Source organism: Oryzias latipes, chromosome 5, assembly GCF_002234675.1.
Source record: "Oryzias latipes chromosome 5, ASM223467v1".
Classification (NCBI taxonomy): Eukaryota; Metazoa; Chordata; class Actinopteri; order Beloniformes; family Adrianichthyidae; genus Oryzias; species Oryzias latipes.
The window spans coordinates 26,638,171-26,664,863 of NC_019863.2; the positions used below are offsets into that span (position 1 = coordinate 26,638,171).

At 38.8% G+C, this 26,693-nt stretch overlaps 1 protein-coding gene across 4 annotated transcripts in view; it reads right to left on the reverse strand.

Annotated features, from left to right (window-relative positions):
• Positions 1 to 870: 870 nt before the first annotated feature.
• Positions 871 to 26,693, reverse strand: part of LOC101160158 (semaphorin-3F) — a 69,242-nt gene continuing 43,419 nt past the window's right edge. Inside the window, exons 3-19 of one of the 4 annotated variants that reach the window (XM_023955166.1) lie at positions 23,433 to 23,593; positions 23,094 to 23,156; positions 22,851 to 22,970; positions 21,068 to 21,157; positions 19,747 to 19,840; positions 13,176 to 13,295; positions 12,953 to 13,092; positions 11,864 to 11,978; positions 7,420 to 7,489; positions 7,188 to 7,332; positions 6,884 to 7,106; positions 6,079 to 6,167; positions 5,949 to 5,990; positions 5,256 to 5,413; positions 4,576 to 4,643; positions 4,268 to 4,401; positions 871 to 2,762 (exon numbers count right to left, since the gene is read on the reverse strand). In XM_023955166.1, coding sequence (XP_023810934.1) covers positions 2,337 to 2,762; positions 4,268 to 4,401; positions 4,576 to 4,643; positions 5,256 to 5,413; positions 5,949 to 5,990; positions 6,079 to 6,167; positions 6,884 to 7,106; positions 7,188 to 7,332; positions 7,420 to 7,489; positions 11,864 to 11,978; positions 12,953 to 13,092; positions 13,176 to 13,295; positions 19,747 to 19,840; positions 21,068 to 21,157; positions 22,851 to 22,970; positions 23,094 to 23,156; positions 23,433 to 23,593 — 2,258 coding nt within the window. In that variant the 3' untranslated portion in view covers positions 871 to 2,336. Of the gene's footprint in view, positions 2,763 to 4,267; positions 4,402 to 4,575; positions 4,659 to 5,255; positions 5,414 to 5,948; positions 5,991 to 6,078; positions 6,168 to 6,883; positions 7,107 to 7,187; positions 7,333 to 7,419; positions 7,490 to 11,863; positions 11,979 to 12,952; positions 13,093 to 13,175; positions 13,296 to 19,746; positions 19,841 to 21,067; positions 21,158 to 22,850; positions 22,971 to 23,093; positions 23,157 to 23,432; positions 23,594 to 26,693 lie in introns of all 4 variants that reach the window. The other 3 variants (XM_023955165.1, XM_023955168.1, XM_023955167.1) reach the window with 3 other exon arrangements.

A 26,693-nucleotide genomic window follows, 5' to 3' on the forward strand; every position in this document is an offset into this window, starting at 1 on the left:
TATTTCAGGAGACATCCCTGACTTGCAGTGAAAACATAGCATGCATGCAACCCGTCAGAGAAGCACAGATGAACCTCTCTGTCTCTGTGTGTCACAGCTCTCAGTCAAGTGGCGCCTCATGGCCATTTCTAGTGTTTGTTCAAGATCCCAGTCTCATTCAGTTTGGCTCAGGATCAAAGATGAGCGCAGGTTTGGTAAAGTGGAAGCTGAGTCACTGTTTTTTTCTTCTCTTGTAAACAGAACACTCAGGCTCTTATTTTGGTAATTGTTTATGTTTCTTTGGTTGTCTCCGTCCTGTTTCTCATTGATACTAACGTCCGTCTTTTTTCCCTAAAACAGATGTTCCAGTGTTTTGCTTGGTCGTTGTTTTCTTCTCTTTCACTAAGCATGGTTCTGCCCTGTTTTATTTTGTAGTTTGCTGTTCTCCACAGAAATGATCAGGTTTTTCATCATTAGGGGTTATGCTACACCAGAGAAAAGGATCAATACATACATTTTAAATAGTTTATCTTCATTAGAATGATCTGTGTTGAATTGGATTCTTAATATTTTATTATTTGAAAAAAAAGCAATATTGGTTTATAGTGGTTTGGTGTTTTTTTGTGCCTTGAAGTGGTCCCTGGTGAACTGTCATGTCATTATGAAACAAATTTGGCTCCTCCGCCATTTCAAACTCATGAAAATCCAGGAATGTATTTTACTGTATATATTTTGTTTTATAATAATAAAAAAAAAATCTGATGTGAGCTATTAACCTCTGTTATCATTCCCACCTTATGAAGTTACAGAAATCTGAGCAGGGACTGAATCTCGTGCATGTGTCTTTATCGCAAACTAGAATGTGTTTGTTTCACACAAATGTGCATACATGTCTGTTCAACAAGCACAACTTTATTCCACGGATCCACGGGTTTCTAAGCAGAACACGGAAAAACATCTGGCAACAAGCAATTGACAATGAAAGGGGGGGAGCATTCCATTCTTAGAAAATATAAAGCTTTAATTTATTAGTCATAAACAACAATGGAAATGGAAGTAATGGAGTAATTTACACAAACAATAACATTACCTCTGTGCACTTTGTTTTTTCCTTATTTTTTTGTTTATAAAGGTTGCCGATGTAAAACAACAAAATAAAACTAAGCAAGTTTGTACAACCCTTTTTTGAAGTATTTGAGGAATTCTTTCTGGCAACTTTCAGCATAAAAATGTAAGTTCAACAAATCTACTGCAATCATATTTTATAAATAGGCAGAGTAAAAATCTCGCTGTCCGCTATGCAATTAGTTTGTCTTTTGTTATCATTTTCCCCACATGCTGTCCCACCAAACATCATGTGATACCTCAGACACGAATTGGAAACTGATAAACCTACTTAAAGCATCGGTCTGATCAATTTTCCAAAGCCTGTGTAATCACACACAACACCCACAAAAATAAAAATCTCATCACAATTACAGTACAAACACAGGTTCATGCACACAATGAAAGCCAGCTTCCCGATAGTCCATATTTGGGTTAGTTTCACAGGATTGTTGCAGCGTTCTGTTTTATACATGGGCTTTTGGAGCACATTGGATTCCAAGGAAATAAATGGTTGCTGCTTTTTATTTTCCAGAGAGGTCAGCGGTACCTTACCCAAGAGTTCTTACTGCATTTGGCCACTGCCAACAACCCGATAAAAAGTAACTAAAAAAAGATGCACAACCTAAAATAAGTGAGTAAAGTTCTGATGACCTTATTATCTTTGTCAAAAGGAGCTTCAGATCATTAAAAGTTAGAGGAATTGGCATTCCTCCCCTTTCAGGCAAACGTGAACCTCACCGTTGCTGGTTGCTAATGGGGTTTTTGTTGTAGTGTGAAGTCTGTTTAACTGAAAAGAAACTGCGCCATTGCAGTTATGTCTGGTAATTAAAAACAAAGTCACCCTCTCCACTTAAGAAAAGCTCGTTTCTCTCCCACAAGAATCTGCTTGCAGCCTCTAAAAGCTCCTGACAGCTGTCAGGCTTACATGATGCTGACTTTTTCAACAGCAGCAACAAATTGAACAATATTTGCCCCAAAAGGTACCTATACACAAAAATACAAAGATATCCACAGAATAATACTATATACAACCTACAATAAATACTGTGTATCATATATCTTACTGTTGGAAGGGGTGCATGTGTGTTTTTTTTTGTAAGTCTTCTCTCAGTTTCCCTTTTGTGGATTTTTTCACATATTTTTGATGTTGCTACACTTATTGAGTCTCTTCTGTTTCCCACAGGGTTGAGGTGAAGGTGGTGGTTCAAACAACAGGGTTGTTTGAAGGTGCATCTGACAAAGCACCCCCTTCATGTCTCTGCTTCCTGGTGCTCCTTTCCCTCCCTGCCGCTCTCATGATGCCGGCGATTGCGAGGCTTCTTCTGCTCTTTCAGCTCCCTCAGGTCTTTAGGCTTGAGGGTGCCCAGCAGAGGGTCTCCAAACTGCCAGTAGTCCTGACAGTACTGATTGATCAGGCTCATTTCTGGCTGGCTCAAAATGGTCAGCAAGTCCTTGTACTGGCCTGCATTGGCGTGCAGAGACGCTAGCCCCCCACCGCCATCTACCAGAGCGTTGTTGATGGCCCGATTCGACAGCACCACCAGCTGCAGCTTGACTAGCGTGTGTTTAAAGTTCTTCTCTGTGGCAGTGCATTGGTACAAGCCGGAGTCCGAAAGCTGCAGAGAGCGCAAGAGCAGCCCCTGTTCCGTCTTCAGAACCCGACTATCAGAGCGCATCTGCAAAGACAAAATCTGCTCATGAGCAAGAAGGAGTCATTTCAGAAAATTCCAGTTTAGAAAAGTCTGTGTGATCATTAAAGTTTTCACACTAAAGTGTTTTGTTCAATTGAACAAAACAAGGCTTATGCTTTCATTACAATAAAAATATTTAGACTCTCTCACCCATACTCTAAACATATTCCAGAAACCAGTGTTTAAAAAATGCTTTCGTTTTTCACATTTATATGCAATCTTTTTGTTCAACCCATGGAATAAAAGCTGAAAGTCTGCACTTCAATGGCATCTGAGTTGTTTTATTTAAAATTCACTGTGGTAATGTACAGAACCAAAATTAGAAAGAATGTGTCTCTGTCCAAATATATTGATGGTCCTGACTTTACATGTAATAAAAAAAAATCTCATCATAGAAGGAGATTTATAAGGTGTTATATCTCTCCTATTGCAGCCCAGCACACAATTTTATAAGAAAAGGTATTCCATATTGAAGAATTGGCTATTGGCTATAAAGCATTCCCTGCACTGAGAGCAGGGAAGGCTTTCAACCAGATCAAATGTTGGAAAATGTCAATCTTATTGAAAGAATAAATTCAAAGTCAGGTTGTTTTAGATCACAGATATAGACTTACAGGGTCAGCAGAGACCTGTTGCTTATTTACTGACACTAAAAAACAAGCATGACTCAGAAATATGTTTCTTTATAATTTATGATAAAAATCCTTTATTTTGAATACATTTCTATGGGATAAAGTCATGTTTTATTGCATAGAAATGTTCCTGCTTTCCTATTCAAACTTGATTTATTAATGTCATTTGATGATGTGATTCCTGCTTCACTGCAAAAAAAAAACCAACTCTAAAAAAGACCATCCACAGTTTTTGTTCATTGCTGTTCCTATTTTTATCCCACATTTGTTCATTTCAAACAATAATAACAATAAATGTGTCATTTCTTGTTATTATTGAAACACTGTGGGTGTGACAGACATCTCACTGGCTTTACTTTGATGTGGAGACACAAAACTAGACAAATTGAACTGGTCAACAAATTGTGAAACAGAAATGTAATGATGTGATGGCAGCTTTGTCCTTTTTTTTAGCTAACTTTTAGCTGTGAAGTGGTCTCTGCCTGGGAGAATACACACCATCCAACAGAATACTCAATAAAACACAGGCAGCAGATTTACATAGGCTCTTAGTAAAACTTTAATTAGTGCCTCGGGGTTGTATGTGAGGGCAGTGGGCTCCTCACTGCTCTCCTTTATGTTCCCTTCCCCGGGGTTTCAAGACAGTTGGAGATCGGTGTGTTTGTTCAAGCCCCAATGTTCAGACCCTTAGCCATCAAATCATGCCCACAAGAGATCAAGTCATTTATTTTTTATTTTAAAAGTTCCTCTCCACTGCTGCAGATTTAAAAGCATCACCTAACTGACATTGAGAAAGTCAAAAAACAAAAGTGCTTGCAAATAAGAATGTCAAAAAAAAAGACTTGAGGGGGGTCTCACCTCTTTCCTGCGGTCACTGTTGTCTCTGTGAAGATGCCATTTGATGACAGCATGTGGGGAGCGAGCCTGACATTCCAGGAAGGTGCTGCTTCCCTCTACCCCATACTGAACCATCTCCAGAGTGTTCTTATTAGCTGCAGGGCAGAGACACAGATGCCCATGGTCACATTCACCAACTCTTATTTCCATGAGCTTCTCTGAGCCAAATCTCATCGGCAGCAACTGAAGCCCTTTTTTTCCCAGGAATCAATAATCAAAATTGATGAACTCGAGCAGAATAGAAGACATGGACAGTATAATGCAGTTACCGTTGGAGTTGAAGCCTCTGCACTGGCGGATTGGGTTCCCGTACTTTACGTCCTGCCGCCGACTGCGTCTAAAAGGGTCAGACCAGTATTGCCAAAGAAAAAAAAAACCATAAAGCAACTGAAACCAATTCAAAAACATGAAATAATGTATTAAGAACCAAAGTCAAAGAGTTACAGCCTCTGCATTTTTTAAAAGAGCAATTTGCAAAATGTCTGAAAAAATGCAGTTTCTGTCAGAGTCCAGCTGCATGAAGCACCAATCAAAACATCAGACCCTGTATATTATTCAGATTAATTTTAGATATCAAACACTGGGATTATTTTTGAAAGATTTTGGCTGCGGACATTTTGAATGGGCAAAATTTAAATTCAACGTAGAAATTCATGTAAGAACATTGTTGGACCCTTTCAGAAATGACTTCTATCTGAGCTTAAGAGCTAGACTTGTTGATTGTTTTGAATCTTATGGATGCAAAGTTTGGACAATAAGTCGAAATGAATCATCTCTTTTTGTGTAATGTTGTATTTATTAATTATCTTAAATGTGTCAGGGCTGGAAACAAATACACAAACTAAATAAGAAAATACTTTTTCATATTTCTGTACAATAAGAAACTACAACTTTACAACTTTAAACAGGACTTTACATGTTTAATGCCAACACTTTTCTTGGCGCTTACCTCTTTTGAGAGGTGGAATACCGCGAACAGGACTTTCCATCCCAGGCGCAATAAGGATCTCGAGCCAGACAGCAATCGGCGCAGGCTTCGCCGTACATGTCACAGCGATGAAGCGCCAGCTGGGTCAGCCCCACAGCAGACGACACATACAACTGTTGCTGTTGAGGGAAAACAAACGGAGAGCAAACTTACATACCCAACTTACAAATCCATATGTAGACTCGTTTTTCTGTAACACCTTAAACAAGTTTGGTTTAGATTACAGTCTTTCTGAATCATTTTTGCTCTGCCTTTGAGATCACAGACAGCTTAGAATAAAACTCAAATTCCTGATTTGCTCAGAAAAAGAGCAGCAGTAGCCAGCAGTCTGAATAACTGGAACAAATCTGGACTCATCTCTCATAATTTTATGATCAGCTGCTTGAAATTCATCTATGTCACAGGCTGTTTGTAATCCCAAACCCTGTCTGCGGACTGATGTCATGACATGTATAAACGGCCACGTAATTTAATTGCTTTGAAAAAGAACACAGATCCTTTGAAGCCCCTTGCATGTTTCTTTCTTCGTCGTCTTTTAGGCTTTCCAGTGAATTATGGCTGACAGCTGTGCGTGAGCATCCTGCTGGATTCTCTGAGGGAAGCTTTTCTCCGGCTTGCGTGAGTTAAGAAAAACTCATGTGGGGATAAGCTTACCCTTTTGGATGAAATCTTCATTGTCGTTATTGGAGTCGGGACCTTGATGAAGACAAAAAGGATTTTTAAAAGGACGAACAAACAAACAAAAAAAATAATATTTATGACAGGAAGAGGAACACAGGCCAACCTTGAAAACCTCCACCTCCTCCAGAACCAGTTCCTCCGTCTGCAGGTCATCTTTGGGCAGCACAATCAGTTTCTGAACTGTTCCCTTGTCTGCAAACCACAACACAAACCCATTACCCTTCTACTTATCAACAAGCCCCCTTTTTATCCAGACACAAGTCTTTAGATAAAGCTTTTCTGCTTGTTTTTTGGACATTATGAGATAATATGGCCTCCACTGTAACGAATTCTTCTTAGCAGGACAGATGAGGTTTATTATACCACCTTCATGGGCTGAATGGCTGCCTGTGACAGCAGATAAAAAGACAAACATTCCTCCACAGAAGACGCCAAATGTGCAAACAAAGGCGACTGCGTCATGTGCAACATGTGGGGCTATACTCCAGTCTAACAGAGGCCTCATTACCAGTTTAAAGCATGCAGGCAAACAGATAATCTCTTGTACACTATTACGGCAAGATTAAGGTGATGGATAATCTAATTTTAACCCTCCTGCCCCCCTGCTGCTGATTTAACTCTTCCATTCAGGTACAAATCTCCTCGTGTGAACACAGCAAGCCATGAACCCTTTGACTGGGTAAATTTCCACTCAAGCATGAAAGGGAAGAATGCTTTTCTGCTCGTGACAAACGATTGCTGCAGAGACAAGTTACTCAGCAGGCTGGCTGATCAAAGAGTTCATGGGTTCACTCTGACTTCACTTTTCTGGATAAAATAAAACCCCAAACAAGACTGGATAATTTTAGTATTATTCTTGATGTCAGAATTTATCATTCCCATCAAATGAAGTCAACAAAATCCCTCACCGGTTCCTAAGAAGAGCACCTCATAGTTGCCATCGGCAGCCGCCACCTGGTCCACTGCAATGGTGGTGAACTCATAGTCCACTTTGGTACGGACCACTAGTGGGCGCTTGTGTACTGGGTACACAGCATTGTTCATGGCGGGATGATTCCTCATGAAGTTAATGACTTCATCTGGGTAATCCTTTGTGGACTTCATGTTGGGGGTGAACGTACCTCCAGGGCACTGTAAATTGGGGGGAATCATCATTATTTATTGACCATTTACTTAGAGAGGCTGCTGTCATGTCATCTGCGTGGGACTCACTGTGCCTGGTCGGGGGTAAGGAATCTTCCCAGTATAAGACACCCACTGGTAACTGGGCCCCTCCTTGTGAGCAAAGGGTCCATTGAAGACCATGCGAATGTCAGCCATAGAGTACACGCAAACAGCTGATCCCTTGAACACAGACCTGAGGAATACCGACAGATGAATTCAGCGTTCTCCGGCCTCGTAGACAGGAACAGAACCCGCCCAGAATCCACCCAAAGTAACTCACCCAGAGACAGAAAAGACACCGTAAATGACTGGGTTTTTGGTGTCCTGCGTGGGCTGGATGTAAACGTCACCTGTAGAAGGGGATTAAGAAATGATAAACAGGCAACTCACTACTGGATATGCAAATTCTGATGAGGATTAGGACACATTTCTAATCAAGCAGTTGGTTACAGACCATAGCTCCTTTTTAAAGTTTGAATTCCAACATGTTCAGGTCCATGTAAACCCTTTCAACAAAATATGCTAAATGGGAAACTGATTAATATAGACGTCTGTCCAGATCTTGTACAGACCCTGTACAGTTAAGTTTGATCAGTTTTCACGCTCAAGAAAGAACAAAACTGGCTAAAAGGAATTATAACAGTGGAAGTTCTTGGAGCCTTTAAAGTCCCACTCCAATCTTCTTTCGACATTTTTAATTGTTCCCAGTGGTCTTTCTAATTATGATTATGTAATTTATAGCCAAAATCAATAACCTGTGTGGTTTTCTAGCACATAGTTTCTGCAGAGCGGAAACTGGCCTTTAAGTTGTGGGTTCATTGCTTCACAATGAAGAGCTTGCCCAGCATATTTTCTACATCACAAATAAGCTCTTTTTTAAACTGCAACACTTTGAATAAAGAAATACTCAGAACAACAATTTGAGCTTAATGTTCTTAATACATGTCCATCATCAGGAAAATGATGCAAGAACACATTAAAAACCAAAGACACAAATTTCATTGGAGTTGGTCTTTAATAATCCACATCCTTCCTAATTCTCAGGAAAACTATGTGAACCCCTGCACTGGAAAACGCTCTGGGAGGTGAGTCTGTTTCTTTCAGTCCTTCACTTTGCAGCACAGAAACAAGCTAAGTATCTCATATTTTATGCCACTTCTGAAAGGCTTTAAATCTTAAACACCGCAGTTGTCCTATAAAGCTCTGACATTGGCAGTGCCAGATTTAGATCATTTCTCTTTGGTTTGTGCCAAGCTCAGGTGATCAGTCCTTCTGCTGTTAAATCCCTGCCCTAAATACAAGTCCTGAGACGCGCGTACCACCTTGTCTGGAACAGGACAGTGACTAACCAGGACTAAAAAAATCAGACAGACCAGTATAAGATAGTGAGCTCCATTAAAGTTGAAAGAAGAGATGAATGGCTTTCACTGTTGCTGATGCCTTTTTTGTCTTCTGTCTCCTATGTTCGCTGTGGCCTTTGGCAATATACAGTGAAATTCAATGCGGCCACTTCTTCTGCTTCTGGTTAAAACTCTTGCAGAAGAATAAATGAGCTTTCTAACAGTCGTTTGTGCAGACAGAAGACGGCAGCAGTAATCTAACCTTCAGGAGATGAAGGCATGGACCGGCTTCTTTAAATCTTCTCTGGACATGAGACTTCTGAGTCTTACTTTTTGATTGATGTGACATTGAAACTCAGGTTTGAAGTTTATGACACCAAGATATCTTACCTAACTTTTGCTCTTTATTCTTCTAGAAATAATCTTTTAAGTTAACATCGCACTTGTTTAAAATACAATAAAATCTATATGATTATTTTCAAAATGAGGAACTTCTTTTTTAAATTGATTTTTAGAGAGACAAGTGTACTAAATAGTCACAAGCCATCTGAAAATCCTAAAAATATTCCCACTGTATAAATTGAGGAACTTCATACTGCTTTCAGGAGATTCTCATTGTCATTTGGTGACACAGCTCATTAAAGCAGAGTTTCATCTGCATATCTATGATGTGAAATGTTAGGACTAAAAGGAAGCCTGTACACGTTTTACAGCAGAGTTCCAAGAAGTGAACCCTGAGGAACTCCACATGAAAAACGTACACTTATGAAAATAACGTATTACCAGCGTGAAAATAACATCTAACCATAAATGTATGTTACTGTGCAGATAATCTCTGATGACGCCCAGTTGGTTCTGTTTAGCAAAAAACTTACATGTGGACTATGTTCCAAAAAAAAGCAAATTTAGGTTTTGAGCTCTGTTGAGCCCTCCCACGCATCCCCCCTCACCGTCAGTGATGGTCAAAACTGGAAATTCCCACAGTCAAAGATTGTGTTGACTTGATACTCGTCAACAAATATTGGGTGTGGAAAAAAAAACTCCTCCTATTAGGAAACAGCTTGAGAAATAAAAATCCACTTGGAAACTTTTCATTATCTAAATGGCTGGTTTATGCCCAACTTTAGAATGAAAAAAATCACAATTATTTTAGAGCTTTCAGTAAAATGTACTCACTTATAAGAAAAGAACGAATATGAAAAAGACCCCTCAGCACAAATTCTGCAATTCTTCATGATAAAAATTGGTATATACTTGAACGCACTGCTGGCTAACACTGGTACCAACCTAAAACCACCAGGAGTAATGCCCAACGACACTTTGACACATGGGTGGCAGGGCAGGAACCAAACCTGCAATCTTTCGATCGATTGTCGCCCCTGTAGCTCTGGACCCCGGCCAACCCAAATTTTTTATTTTTTTTTTTAAACTGCAAACTTTGGACACAGGGAGATGCACAAACTCACAATTGCTATTACCTTGATTGGGAAAGCGAAGTATTTGTATAAATTATGGGACTGTAGCACATTTTGTAAAGTTTCTTTTGTTGCACACTGGTATTTGTGATTGTAAATAAAAGTCATTTTTTTCTGTGCAACGATATTAATGTGAAATGATGAGCAAAGTTGTGAATTCTTGTTTGATCACATTTCTCCAAGCCAACGTGTAACCCCAACTTTGGAATTTTGTGGGTCATTTTATATGTCGTCTGATTTCATCTGAACTAAGTAACTAACTTTTTGTGGGATAAAGGCCCAAAAGTTTAAAAAATATAAAAAGATCAGGTTCAGAGAACGAAGTGACAAAACAATAAAGTCTGCGTTCACAGTCCAATGGGGACTAGCATGAGAAATTCGCTTTATGGCTGTCATGCACATGGTATGCATGAGAACTGTCTCTGGGTCTGAAGTGCTGGGTTCTTGTTCTGTTCACATGTGTGCGTCTTCCTAGGGGAACCGTCTGCTACCTCTAATTCAGCCCTCAGGATCAGGCGCGCTGTCTTTACTCTCTGCCATCTCCCACAGCTGCAACAAACCAGAGCACCGTCACGGGTTCGCTTTACGGGTGTCTGCAACACATGATCCTTTATAATGACGCACAGCTGCTGCAACGCACAAATTTGCATGAAAGACACAAGTGCACACTCACTCACACAGTCGCTGAAATGCACGACTGAAGGCAAAACAATGACGTGTCCTGGAGCTTTTCATGATAATAACTGCAGGCACATAACAAATCCAGTTTTCTGTATTTTTGTGTGTCTTTTGTGTGCATGTTTTCCTAAATAGATCTTTTCTCTCAGAAACAGAACTCTTCATAGTGTCTTGTGGTCATTATGCAGCCTGCACGGGACTTCCTTGTTAACCACACCCACACAAAAAAATCGATCAAGCTCAGCGTAACAGCAGAATTGGTTGAAAACCATGGCTATAAACAAGATTATGTTGGTTAAAAGGAATAAAAATGAAATAAGAAATAAGCGGTTTCTAGCAAACGCTGTCAGTTTCTCTTCCTGTTTTTTCTTAACTGTTTTTGCGTTTTTATGTACATGTGATGCAAACAAAAAGACGTCCAATCACAAGCTTGCTTCTACCAAGACAGGTCAATTACATTCGGCTGAAGGCGAACCATGGCAAGGAATGTGTGTTGTTTTCTGACTAAAATAAAGTGACCAACTTTTATTCAACCACAAAGAACAGAACAGTCTAAAAGACTCAAAATGGCAGGTTTTTCTGTTTGAAGCTGTAATATTAAATACATTTTGCTTTTGTTTCTTAGAATAAAAAGTGCCACTAAGAAAGAAAAAGAGTTTCTCTGTTAAAAGGCATTTTCACTTATAGTTTTAAATGCCAAATTAATAATAACTGTCTAGATTGTATCCTATTAGATAACAGAATTGGAACATATTGTATAGTCATAAAGTTAGTTAATTCTTTTATATATTGATTCATGTATCGAGATTTATATCATATATCAAATTATATAAGAGAGAAACCTTACTTTTAATGTTTAGCCTTTTACTCAAATGTTGTTGCACTTAGATCTATGAGAAAATCCAAAAGGATGCAGCAGGAAAAGCTTAGCACACTGGTGAACACACCTTTAAATTTAAATGGATGAAAAAAAAAAGGCTTTGGTGTGTCTTGACTAAAGTTGGGGCTCATCCTGTCATGACCTTACACAGGTGTTTACACACATTTGGTTGTAGCAGTTGCAGTGAAAGGGGATTTTTACTGTTTCCCTCGTAGAATGAGTCTTTTTAGACATAACTGCATTTTCATTGAAACAGACATCTTTGAATTTACTAAGAGCGTAATTATAGAAAACATATCTAAAGATGGAAATCAGTCACAGCAGCAGTTCAGAGAGGGCTTTTCTACTCACGGAGCTCATCAAAGTGCGTTTCCGTGCCGTCAGCTCCAGGCACAGAGCAGATGAGCCGGGCCTTCAGGAAGGTGCTCCACTTGTTGACCAGACAGCAGTGACCTCCATCGTCGTTCTATTTTAGAGAGGGAAACACAGTTTTTCCATCAGTTCCAGCCTCCCTATTTCACCCATGTAAAAAGAAAAAAGAAAAAAAAGAAAGTGGAGCCGCTAACATGGGCACTCATGCGCTGCAGAGTGCAAATTGGTTTTTTGCAAAGCCAGAAATCTGCAGAGGGAGGCATATGCTCACAAGCCTGATTCCTTCTTTTCAAACTGTTTTATTTGTCATAAAATGAAGTCAAAAAAGTAGCATGTGACTTTGAATTAGTCTTTTCAGAAAATCCTCTATTTTTAGTTTTAATTTGAGCTTTTTATAAGCTTGTCACAAGCTTTAGATTGTTCATGAGGCCTGAGCTGAGATGTTTTCATCATTTGGTTCCAGTGTCTTTTCAGTGGTGAGGAAAGGACAGACAGCGTTTGGAGTATCCAGATGTGGAGCAAAGGAAAAATGAGTGGAGTGAGCCCGCAGGGAGGAGGATGAGTGTTTGTGTGCTGGGTCAGCGCCTGACCCCTTCAGATAAATACAAGACCAAACAGCTGAGACGACAAGCACACACATTTTTCTCACTCGCACATCGCTGCTGTTAGGAAACACAAGATGGATAACGCTTCTGGAGTCATTTTCTGTTCATTTACCTCCGATATCTCATAAAAAAAAAGAAAAACGAAGACCACCTTGTTAAGTCTTCATTAAATGAAGAGCGTTTTAAATAAAGGTTTTGCTTTTAAACATCCTAAATATGTGTAGCATTTTAGGACTAACAGGAAGAAGAGGCCAGGAGATCAGCAGTTCAGAGGTCAGAGGGCAGTCTCACAGACAGAGGACGGCATTGAGGACAGAAAGGTTGAAGACACATGTGGATTCCAGCATGTTGGTGTTGGCCACAAGCTCCAAAATACTGTCAGCGGCTCGCCTCAGGACTTTTCCTTTGGATGCTGCAGGTTTTCCTTAGGATAAAACAAACCTCGTTATAGGCCTGCACTCACCAGACAGATGCGTCCAATACGAGACTGAGTGACGGGACTCTGGCCCATGTCTGAGGACTTCTCTCGGAAGAAAAAATAAAGCTTGTCATCGTTTTTCTCTGCGCTATCTGGAATGAGGTGAACATGGATGAACGTGGGGTCTGCAAGGGAAAAAAAAAAAAAGAGTTTATAATTGAATCCTTCTTTTCAAACACGCAAGAATTCATTGCAACAAAATGGTTACCATTTAACCATCTGGAGTTGTACTGATCCGTTCGCATGGCGGTCTTTGTCCCCAAAGTACGGAAAATGGCGGAATCCGTTCCCATGAAGTCAACATAGACGCCAGCATACAGTTCACCATCTGAAAAAAACAGAACATTCCCCAAAATTACTCAAGCGAGCTCCTTGAAAGAAAACATGAGCCACGTGTCAAAAGGAAATTCCCATATAGAACTCATCGTGTGATTATTTAGTTTTATTTATGGAAACTTTTTTTTTTTAATAAAAAAAAAAAAGACTAAAAAATTTTATGAAAATACTAACCTTTTTCTAGCACTGAAAGCAGGTAGACTAAGAAGTTGTATACTTTAGCTGTTTTACCTGATGGTGATTAAACAGAGAAAACACTGAGATTTGTGTTTCCAAAAACCCAATATAGATGGAAATTACTGTCCTTTTGATTAATATAAGAAACTTAACTCACATGTTATCATAAAAGGTGAAAAATTGAAAGGATGCATGTGAGATGCAGGCAGAAATAATGATCAATGTTCAATATTTCTGCCTGCATCTCACATACATGCTTTTTATTTTTCACCTTTTATGATAAAATGTGAGTTAAGTTTCTTATATAATAATAATAATAATAATAATAATGATGAGTTAAGTTTCTTATATTAATCAAAAGGACAGTAATTGGCGAACTGTCCAGGGTGTCGCCTGCCTTCGCCCACAAGTGGCCGGGATAGGCTCCGGCAGCCCCGTGACCCCGAAAGGGACAAAACGGAAGAAGATGAAAAAAAAAGATGAATGTTCATAGAAATCCAAATACAGCACTTTAGCGCATGAAAGTGTTAGAAATAGACATTATTTTAGCGAAAGCGTGATGTTTTCCATGAGAGCTAAAGATATTATATAATTCATGTTGTATTAGTAATTAACAATTTACATCTCTTGATTTGTTTTTAAATGATTTCGTGGTGGAAAATTTGTTTTTTAATAACTTTAAAAATTCAAAACAAAAAAAAAGGCATATTTACTGTTTTTTTTACTTTCAAAAACAACATTTAGAACTCGTTTCGGCAAACTTAATATTTAATGGTTAAAATGTGTCATGTACTGTATTTATAAGTGATATGTTTATTTAATGATCGCGAGTCATTACAGTTGAATTATTTATATGTATGTGTAAATGTATGCGTATGTTTATATTTGTCCCAATATGTTTATGACTAATTATGCTAAGTTTGATACATATACCTATGTACAGATATATATTTTTATGTGTTTTGTCTTCTACTTCTATTTTTGTTTAGATTGCTTAAAATAAACCAATTCCAAATTTAAATTCATATCAGCACCTGACATCTTTCAAAAAGCCTTGTCTGTACTTTATGAAGACTTGGAGCTTCAGTGGGGGCTTTTTAGCTGTTAGTACGATTCTGAGCATGGAGATTGTAGAAACAACAGAAACCAGTTTGCTGCCATTTTGCTAAATGTCAATTTTGCCGGCGGAGCAAAGTGGAGATTAATGGCACACAATTACATTGGTCTCAGATGATTGGATGTTCAATGTGGCGGGGAGCTGAGCAGTTGGTGGTCAATGTTAAATCTGTGTTGTTCAGGTTCTTAATCCTTATTAACAGGAACAGCAGCTCTCTCTGTGAGATGCAGATTGATTGAACGGGGAGGTAAATCCATCCTGCATGGCAGTCCTGGCTTCAAAGCGGTCAGCTGGCACAGCCGTTAGGTGGGGAGGAACTGATGGTGATTTACAGCTGCTGTCTCATCCAGTACAGAGCAGATTCATTGTAGGAGTGACTGAAAAAATCTTTGACAAAACCACAAGACAGCAGCTTCAAGAGAGGGTGTATGTATCCAGAATGAGGCAAATAAAACAGTGAGTATAGTATGCGGATTTGACCCAATGGACGCCTTTAAGGCTTTGATTAAAGTAATGATCAAACTATTTGATTTTTCTGCAGTCCATGTGGAGACAATTTTATTAAAGAAACACTCAGGATGTTGAGTGATGATCGAAAATCAGGCCAGACCGCTTGAGACTCAACCGTAATTAGATATTTTATGCTGATCAGTCATTGGATATTTGTTTTATTTGATGATCAGCGCTTTACGTTTCAAGCTTTCATTACAGATACTTTTCTAGAGGTCTGCACATCAGGAACATCAGTAGTAAATTAATTAACACAGCTTTTTTTTATTATTATATTTTTGGGAAGATATAAATCGTATTTAACAACTAAACAAAATTTCTCTTTACAATTAAGCTTTTAATTACATTTTGCAATTATTTTACGACATCTCTCTAATAATCAGGTACAAAAGTAGCAAAGTTTTAAAATATAATTTACTATATGTTTTTATTCCCCCTGATTAAGAGATATGGATGTTTATTGTATCTAGGTGGTTTTTTATAAGGAAGATCTAAAGAGGCCTTAAAACACTCTTAAAATTCTTTTAACAATAAAAACTATGACATACAAGCAGAAAAAGTATACATTTATAAACTGATCAACTTGAGTACCAGATAATCTGACTGGAAGAGGTGCCATAGCTACTTTCCACTCAGTCTTGTGCTGTAAATCCAGTAAAAAAAATTCTCTGTATTTTTGTTGTTGCTGTTTTGGAATTTTTTCCCCTATTTTTAATTGTCTGCAGAGCTGTTTAATTATGGCACAAGGCTGCAGGCAATACAGAATTCCTGATGGACAGATTTGTCATTTTAATGCTGCATGTCATATAAATTCATGCTAAATGATGACAGTTGATGTGTCTTTTGGGAAAAAGTAAGAAAATCTAGACTTTTGTAACTCTGAACCTTCAGGAGACCAGAAAATCCTCTCAAAATTGTACTGCACAGTATGAATTAGGCAAATTATTGTTTTGTAAATTCTTTGATGCACATTTTTGACTATTAGAAGATTAAAAATGTGTGTTACACATTTACAAACCTTTGAACATGCATTTGAGAATCTCCACAAACAAAATCCCAAAACTTGAAGATTTTACCTCTAAGTGTAAATCCCAATCCAACTAAATGTGTTTCAAATTCCAATGGAGTCCTGAGTGAAGCTTTTAACAGCTGGAGTTTCTTTTAGCCGTTAAAATGATGAATATTTTCTTCAGATTTTGTAAACAGCACTAACTCCTTTGGCACACAAACACATTCACACACACATGAGGGTGCGGCTAAGTTGGCTAACCTAACAGTATCAGAGGAGACTACAGGTTCAACGTCTTGCCCAAGGGCACTTTGATAGGCGATTGCAATAGTCAGGAATCACAGAGTTCTGTTCTTCAGGCGACCTGAGCCTTAAAGGGTAATCTAGAAGACATTTTGCTGCTCATCCAAGTAGCTGCTTCAGTTCCATCTCAATTTCAATGAAAATCAAAGGAAAAGTAAGCTGTAATCTAAATGTTGTGATGCAGCTGTGGTCCGTGATCCCTCTAAGCCTTCGGAACCCTGCCCGTGTGGTGTTACTGCATGATTCAGGTACTGATCACAGACAGAAGCTTTACTGTTTCAGATATCACACACTTAGTAAATATTTTCCATTTTAAAAGCAATGTACTTAAAAAATGTTTTAGTTTTTTGTTCTTTTCCTTATATGTGGAGCCATTGTTAGTTTGGACTGATGACAAGAGGTACGTGGACAGAAATTAAGTTATTGTACTAAATTATTGGACTGAGTTGAAACTGTTGACCATCTATATTTTACCATTGCTAAGCTAAAAAAATTGATTAAAAAATCAATTTGATTGTAGCTGTATTTACAGAAAGAAATATTGTCAGGACATTCAGATTTATTTTCCTTATATATTTTTTTTTCATTATAAAAGAACATTTTATAATATTAAAAATAAAAATTAGAAATGTAATCAATGAAAGTTACATCTTTCTCTGGTTTAAATCAATAGTTATTGTGTGACAAGGGTGTATTTCAAAACCAACTGAATTTGCTTTTGCAAATCAAATTAACCCAGATTTAATGCCGTGCCAAATAATCTTTATCAATCTTTATTAATTGCAAATCAAATGTATCAATCACTGCCCTGTTTTAAGCTCATTTTGAGTTGAGATCCATTTAACTGTACCCATATTCACATAAATCAAACACCAGGTGTTTTGCTCAGTCAAAATTAAAGCTATAATAATAATAGTAATAACAATAATAAAAAATCTAATTTAAAGACATTTCTCTGACACTTCTGGTTACCGTGGAAAATTTCAGAAAAGTTCCCATCAGGAAGTATGACCAACAGATTCAAATGAGACACTGCTCTAATGGCTATGGTCTGCCTGCAGGTTTAAACAGACGCCATCTTCAGTTAGGATTTGCAAAGAGTGAGGGACAAAGTATTTCTGAGGTCAAAGTGAAATGAATTCCTGGGCTCTGCTCCCCGTAGTGGAGAAAACAGAGTAGGATCTGAGAGAGCAGGGAGGGGAGATGTAGATCTGACAGATATGAAGGAGGAAGATTGGGAAATTTCAGAACTTTACTGGAAGTCAGTGGAGCTGCTGGAAAACTGGAGGGACATGATGGATGGTTGGGGTTCTGGTGATGATGCAGGCCGCTGACTGCTGGGCCAGCGGCAGGGATTTTAGAGTAAGACTAAAACGGGTTTTGCAATAATATATACAAGAAGTGACAAGGCTATAAACAAGAATTGCACATCTGGGGGCAAAGCCACATGGTCCATTAGGCAATGCGGGCAACTAAGTGGCCCCCAGGGGGCGCCACGAATCAGAAAACATTTTACCTTCAATGTAATTTATTGAAATTAGATTTTACTACAAACCCAAAATGTGACAAATTCAAATGTGAAAAAATGCATAATGTTACTACAGGTTGACATGAAAAAAGCCACCCTCCCCCTCACTACTCTTCCTCCCGGCAGGTCGGCACCTGCTTGTCTCTTGGGGGAGGAGTGAGGTCAAATCAGTTATGCAAAGATACCCAGCCCTAACTTGAGTAATATTTCTAATGGAAATTTATGATCCAACTTGCTCTGCAGTCACAGCTTTTAGAAATTATTTTAAGACCAAGAAACCAAAGGGACAAACATTTTGAAACCCAAACTTCAGAGACAAATTATTTTAGATATGACACACTTTTTCCAGCATCGATGAAGATATAGCAATAACAAAGCCTTTCTCCTTTTAAGCTTTTTTGGTTGCTTTGTATTTGTCTGTGTTAAGCAGTACACATCTTATAAACACCAAACATACACACATATGTTATTTATCCTACTTATTTAAAATAAAAATACATTTTGAAGGTACATTGTTCCCTCACTATATCAATCACCTTTCGTGGTCTCACCATTTTACAGAATCTTTTGGTGGAATTTTTCTTTTCTTTTATTAAACATCAAACAGTCCTCTGCATCCTGATTGGATGTTGATCTTGTCAATGAACGTCCTCTGTCCCACATCTCCTTTACAGAACGCATTCAGTTTTTCAAATTGACATAATTCTTTGATCACCACAGATCTTTGTTTCATTCTATAACACTAGACTTATTTTTCCATGAAGCTTTAAACTTTAGGAGTTTAAGCAGAAGAGAAAAGTGTGAAAAGGTCCGTGTGCGTCTGAGAGAAGTGTATGAAGTGTGTAGTGAGGATTTTTACAACTTAAAACATCTGCAATCCTACTTTGTGGATTTCACCTATCGCGGGTTATTATAAAACAGTAACCGTAAACAAGGGAACACTTTACTTGAACTTTTTTTTAAGACAGATTTTTCATATTTTTAACACATATCTTTAAAGTGTAACTCTTCCTTTGTACTTGAGTTACATTTGACTAAACCATATCTGAAGTCCTGCAAATACCTCAGGTTTTAAATTACTTTTGCCCAAAATCTTTTGGTACAACTGTATTTTTTTGTGTTTATGGTTTTTATTTAATTAGTATTTGCCTTACAGAGTAGTTTTAACCTGCCTATGTGTCTTTCTATTACTTGTAATGTTTACACAATACTGTTTTCTTGTGACCATAGAAAAACAATTTTGTTTGGAGGTGTATCTTCGATGCTGTGCACGAATGACAAACGAAGAAATCTTAATCTCTACTTTATCTTAAGTAAAGCAGGGATGTATTTTGTCCACCACTGATAGTTACATGAAAGTTGATGTAATTTTAGAAATACCAGTTGTTTAAAACTGGAACTACAGTTACACCATCAGAAGATATGAAGATGGGCTCTAGGCAATCAATTGTTGCTCATAAGTCTAACTTAAAAAAGTAAAGACAACTCATCTAGAAAGCTTAAGTCAGCTGCTCAGATGTCAGGTGACCCAGACCAAGGTCTAAAAATCAATTACTGATGTATTATAAATGGAATTTCTCAGTCTTAATGAGAAAATAAGCGTACTTAAATTCAGAACAACATTAAAAGAAGAGATGATGCAAGTTTCTGGATACAGATGAACAGAAATAATCAGTATTTCCCATCCAATCAAAAGTGGTGACAGGATGGGGCTGCATTGAACTAAGGATACACATTCTTTAAATCAGGAGACTGATGCAAGAAGCTGGTCCTGTGTGACCGGGCAGAACAACACTCACTGATTAAAGCTGACACACTGTTGAGCTTCGGGTCGTATGAGCACTTTCCCTTCCCAGATTCCACTGTGCCTGGCTCCAAATGGAAAATTTCTTCCTGAAATGAAAAAAATCATATGGAAATGAAAATAAATTCACTTTTCTTCATTTCGTCACTGCGCCTCTTCGGTGTAGGCAAAGGACAGTACATAAGTCCGCCTCGGAATCTTTTAGGGTTGAAGGGACTGATGAGAAATTACAAGAATAAGTGATTAATTACAGAGAAAATGCATGCAGGGAGAGCGAGAAATTTCTTAAGATTACTGTGAAAACCAATATGCCGTAAGCTCCACATCTGTGAGTCAAATATCTTTCAGCGTTGGTCGCCTGTGTGTGCAGCCTGACTGCTGACAGTTGTAAACCTGCAGCTGGATGACTGATGCTCAGTGCTTGTGAAATTCAAGCAGACATAGAAATGTTCTCCTGGCCTTTTCCTCACAGCAAAGACAACGATGGAGACGTCTTTGCCAGCACCCATCAGCACCAGGGAATGAGGAATTCAAGAAACAAACTTTCACAGCATATTTGTTCAATGGCATACGGTAAAAGCTGAGTTATTTCAACTCCTCCAGAGCGAAAGTTAAGACAATGTTTAATAATTTCCCACCATTTCCTAAAAAGTATTTTAGGAAACCTTTTAGGAAACACTATAGTGATGACAAGGCTTTTCTTATTGTCTTTGCTGCACTGCTAGATTGCTAAAAATGGCTCGTGTTTGCTCTGCACTAACAGCCTGTCAAGAAATCAGGGCAGATGTTGACTAGGTGGTTCCATCTCTGTGGGAGAGCCAGAACCACATTCCTCCAGGACATTGGGGGTGAAGGCTTCTTAGGGTGTGACAGTCTGTTCTATCTTAAGCCCCTTCATAGTGTCGTTCTTTTCTTTCTCTGAGGAGCATCCGAGAGTGATTAGGAGGATTGTCATTCATGGGGCGCAGCTAAATGTTAGCTTAAAAAAAAAAGCATGTCAAGCAATAAAGGGATTGATTAAATTAGTATTTTCAGGGTCTCAATAAGCCAATTCCACACAATAATCCAGCTCTAACGCAAAACATAACACACAGCCAGCACAGACCTGAAGCAGAATGTGCAAACAATAAAGCAGCAAAAAAACACAGAGGGAACTTAAAAAGAAAAAATGTCTGAATTTTTTGACTGAAAAAAGTGAATTTAAAATAAGATGCAAAGACAGGCTGATGGAGAGAGTGAAGATGGTTGGGACAAATGGTGATTAGGAGCCCAAGCAGAAACTGAGGGCTGTGGTGCAGACGGAACCCACATCGCACCTTCAGTCCGAGTGTCTCGTGCACAGCACTGGGCTCAGCTGCACGGCTAGCCCTTCCTTTGGCCTGTGCCATCTGCAGATACATGGATGTCTAAAACAGGAAACAACAATACAGGCTTGATGAACTAATCAGAGGAGGAATCTTCCTTCCTGACTGTGGAGATGCATTGGGTTTGTTTTGATTCCCAAAACGTTCTAAACCTAAAACGATAATTAAAAAAAACAAAATTCAAAATAGCTTTAAAAAACATTGTAAAATATATTGATGGTTTTAAATCTATCAAATCTATCAAAATGGACACTAACTGAGGTTTAAAACGTTTATTTTGTTTGTAAAGAAAATGTGAAAAAAACTGACCAGAGTAAAAGGAAAAACACGAAATGGTGACTAAATTTATAATTCTCAAAAAGTTTTATTGTACTTGCAACACAGACCTGGTTACTGCCAAATCTGTTGAAGAAGCTTTAGCGAACAATGAGTAATCAGCTGACCCAGAGGACTAAATAACACAATGACAATTGACCCAAGATGTCATAAAATCTCCCTTTACTATTAACCTAAGTTCAGTAAGACCAGTCTTCATGATCCGACAACAAGGACATCTTTTTGGGGGACCTAAAGGAGCCTGCATTTTTGTCAGCTTCAAGATCAGTTTATTTTGCCTGACTGCTGGTACCTGGGGTGGAGCAAAAATATTTTATAGGGGGGGGGGGGGGGGGGGGGGCGCTGCAGCTCTGCTCATAGTTGGTCCCATTTCCCTAAATTAAATGATCCTGCAGGAGGATGTCAATCATGAGTCTATTACATTAAACTGAAGACCAATTGATTTCACAACTGGAGGTAATCCAGACACAATAAAAAAGCTAAACAATGATTTTAAAGTGTCCTTGTCCTTCACAGTTGTTTTTTTCCCCCCACCAGAATAAAAGCACTCAGCATTTAAAATGCTTTTTACTCAAATTGTCTTTGTATTGCTTTAAATTGTTTAGTAATTTAAATCATTTCATGACTAATATTACAAAATCTGGGAAAGTGCTGAAGTGTTTATAGAACTCTATACCAATCAAAAAGTGCAGTTAATTTGAGGTGACTGTTGGTGAACAGCAGTACTCCAGTATCTTCTCCAGACCTGGAAAGTTGCTGCTGGGGGTATGACTCTGACCTGTGGGCTCTGCGTTATAGAACAAATAAGAGGCCCCTCATTATTGCACTGGAGCTGGAACATTCCACTTGCACCCTATAATGGGAGCTCCCACTTCCAATTACCCAAGCTCTCATGAGGCGTCGTTCGGCGGGTGGCCTGGATGGATGCATGAAGGGTTGGTTGGGTAGTGAAGGGAATGGAAGGCCATCATTAGTGAGGGGCTCATGTGAGTTGCCTTTGCAAGCTCTTTAACCATGGGGGGCCGGGAGGGAGGGGTAAGAAGAGAGATTTAAACTTTTTATACATTACTTTTTTTATACAAGTCTCCTGATCATCATTAGGGAACATGTGTGATATTAAAATAACATTGAGGTGTTAAAAGGCCTTGGTTTAGGAAATTCAAGAGGTCCCATTAAATGTTGAGACTAAACAGAGTAAGTAGTAAGTGCTCACAGGGGACAACAGGTGGTGTAGTGTGGTGCCACAAGCACTAATGATGGAGAAAAGTCATCATAAAAGGGAAAATATGCGGTGGATGGAGGCAAACATTTGGAGAGGCAAAAGGAAAAGGATAGAAAAGCCAGTGCCAAGGATGTGGGTTGGAAAGAGCTCCTCATTGTTTGCTTTAGACTCTCTTACCTGGGTTTTGTGTCCACGGTTGGCAAAGGTACACACTGGATTGTAAGCGCCTGTTCCACAGACGTACAGATGGGTTCGATTCCACGGTTCAATGAGACGAATGAAGTTTGCACATTCGTCCTGAAAGCATAAAAGATGAGCAGTCAGAGTCACACAGGTGACTGCTAGAGGTCATTGCCAAATAACAGGAATTACTAACAAAACAATGAGCTCTGCAGCAAGTATAAGCCCAGTCATACTTACAAAGGCATCTTTTCCACTCACGAGACATTCCATCCTCCTTCGTTCAGACACAGGCCAATGGATCTGTGTCAGAAGAAAGACAATGTAGAGTCCAGGCTGCTTAACACCATCTGCATTTTTTCATAGTTTTGGTAAAGTGGTCACATTTCTACAGTTATAGAGAGTTTATAAACCAACAACATAAATCAGGATGAAAAACAAAATGATAATTGTTATTCAAGACCCCAAAAGGGATGTTGAGGAAGAAAATTGATCTCTGATAATATCTATGAGTGCCTTCATCACTTCTAATGTAAAACCCCATTTTAGAGAAAAAAAGTTTTTGATGAAAGGTCTTACAATACGTGGGTTCCTGTTGACATCATGAAGGTCCAGGGACAGGATGTGGTCCTTGCTGCCAACATACATGTGGTCATGGTCCTCATCCATACGCAGGATCCGGAAGTCGGATGTGTTGATCAAGTAGGCAAACTGATGAGCGGTTCCCGTAGATCTCAGTTCTGCAGGAAATCAAATTTTCGCTGTTACACATAAACAAATACAACATATTTTATGAAACTCGTGCATGTCAATGTACAGACAGGTATCTATGCTGTGTTACACATCATATACAGTTTTACACATCATTTTGGGGACTAACTAACAGTGTCATTGTCTAAGTAAAATTTAATGTTCTTATTCAAATAATTTGGCTCTGAAAAGTCAAAATTTACTGGAAATCCCAAAATTAAGCATCTTTAACAAACAGAAAAAGAAATAGACACAAAAGGGCAGACTGTTTTGTCTTTTTTTTTTTTTTTTGTCGCACCTTGCTCCCATAAACGTAAAGCTAATGGGCCTTGCCAGAAAACTTCTGTTCTTGTCTCATCTGTCCACAGGACATTTTCCCATATGCTTTGTGGCTTGTTAATATGCATTGTGGCTAATTCCCATCTGTTTTTTATGAACTGCTTTTAATAGTGGTGTGCGCTGACCTTTAAGTTCAACTTCATTGGTTTTGGAAGTTGTTTTTGGCGCTTTGGCTACAAATCGTAACATATTTCTTTTCAATTTCTGATCGCTTTTTCTCTTGTGACCACAGGTTAAGGTTGTTGACCTTAACCGTCTGAACATGTGCAGCTTTGCTCACAGGAACATCAAGCTGCTTGGAGATGGTCCAATAGCATTTACCTTTAACATATTTCTTTTTAATTCCTTCATCCCTCAGACAGCTCTCCCCTTCTCTTTCTGTGGTCCATGTACAGAGTGGTAGACACCATGTCTGTTGTGGCTGTTGCCACACCTTTAACATCCAGACTGACTAAATATGAGTTTCTGATGTCCAATTAGACAAACTCTTTGGCTTAACGTGTACATTTGGTCACATTTTGGGCAATCTCTTACAGGGTTACAACTATTTTTGTCTTGGTCTGATTCATGTGTTTGTTTGTTTTTTAATGGTTCAGTTAACAATTGCAAAGAAATATCTGATTTTCAGTAAGTCTTTGTAATTTTTTGTCTCATAATACATCAGTGCTCTTTGTGGGTTTCTTGTTCATTAACATACAACTTTGTCCACATAGTCATGTGTATGCAAGGCTTTTAATGATATAACTTCTTGGTTCAGCAACTGCATACAGGCAGAGACCATTGCTCTACTAGCAAAGGTCACATTCCACCCCATAGCCAAACACCCTCCTCTGCAATCTATATGGGACAGGCATGCGTGTGTGATATCCTTCATATTGTTGGGCAAACAGAGCACATAAGATGAGGAAAGCCCTGTTTGTCTAGAGTCACACTTTGAGGTTACCCAGAGTTCTTCTGTGCTAATTGCGCAGCCAAAGCGTGGTGGAGAGAAACCAGAGGATAAACTGTCAAATACAGTTAATGGCTTTTGACTGTTAAAGACATCTGAACGGTCTGGAAAAACGCAGCTACGAGACCCAAGAAAAATTTGGTCAAGCTTTGGCGAGGCAAATCTTGGAGGCACCAGTCTAGGTTTTAACACAAAGGGGAACTTTAAAAAGTGACTTGTGGCAAATTCTTTCTATCTTTGTATGTGTAATATTCAAATGAAAAGGTATGTAGGAGTGTTTAGTGTTTTAAAGGTAGAAGCCTCATTGCCCAAGCATTCAGCAGCACTAACATGAAGAACATACGTAAATAAACACCAACTCTACACTTCTTAAACATACTCCCCTTTGGAATTTGATACTAACAGTGTTTGTAGCTGGATCTAAATTTAACACAAGGTTAAACCAATAAGCAGTAATGGCTAACATCACTTTTGCTATGTTTGTGTAGTTTGGTTTATTAACTGCAAACTGAAAGAACAGTTAGAGGTCAAAGGAGTGATTGACAGCCATTGCAACATGTGCTTGGACCTTGTGATTATTTGTGTTTGAGGCTCAACCTGACTGACGAGTCCTTGTGCATTAAAAAAAAGTCTCTTCTGAAAAAGGTTGTCAGCAGCTCTTTATGAGTGTTTGTTATCAGAGAGAAGCTGGATGGGATCATCTGTCAGCGAAGAAGCACTGTGAGCAGCGACGAGCTACAATGCTGGCATTAAGAAAAGAAAATGCAACCTAATCCTAGACTTATCTGATGATACGCAGAGCCTGGTCAGAATATTCTGCTCCAGAGAACACGGCTTTCCTCACACCTTATCCTCATGTCCCCCTTTAATGTAGTCTGCACCATGGAGACTTACAGCTGTCAGATGAAACCAACAATCATCCAACAATCTGCTGGTTGTTTCTCAAGGCCAAATCCAGAAGTGGAGCTTAGAGAACAGACTTTTCATTGTTTCCTCAACTTTATTTTCAAATCTTCTTTTCAATCATGAAGGAGTCAGGTGACTTTGTGCTTCCATGTAATGTTGACTGACAACATGAACACAGCCACTCATCTCAACCATATGAACCAGAGGTCAAAAGACAGATAGAGAGGTTGAAAGGAACATGAAAATGTTGATGAGAAAATCAAATTTGAAAACAAATAAAAAAAGGGTTACTGATCTGTTTGACCGGTCACATTTTATTGGGCTAGACAAGGTTTCCCAACCTCAAATGCAAACTTGCAGAAGTAGATTCCAAATACAGGAAGGACTCTGAGGAACTGAATCACATTAGAGCCTGACAGCATACAGAGACTTATCCAGAGATTTACAGTCTGCAAGCCGAGTGGAAGTGTGTCTATTAAAGCCAGATAAACCCTTAAAGTAGACCATTACTGCGTTATAGGTTCACTCTGGGGGGTCTGCGCACACACAGCAAGGGCTTTGTTTCAGGAACACATTGCTGTACCCCCAAAGGAATACCAGTGGCTCTATTAGTGGTGAAAGTAAGCTGGTAAGGGAAAATGATCCCCCTCACATTTGGTGAGCATCTTGCCTCCTGGAGCACTTTTACTGATTCACTTGGGTTCTTCCAGTGGCAGTATGGCCAACTTCTAACAAAAGAGCATTTTGGTTAGATTTCTCCCCTTGGATCAAGTGTTTGAGCAGTGTAAGCAAATCTCTGCAAAGGATGTTAGGCGATTAAAGTGAGCAACACCGCTGATCCGATCCAATCTGTAGTCTGCTAAACGCTTGACAATCCTTTCCTCTGTCCCAGCATC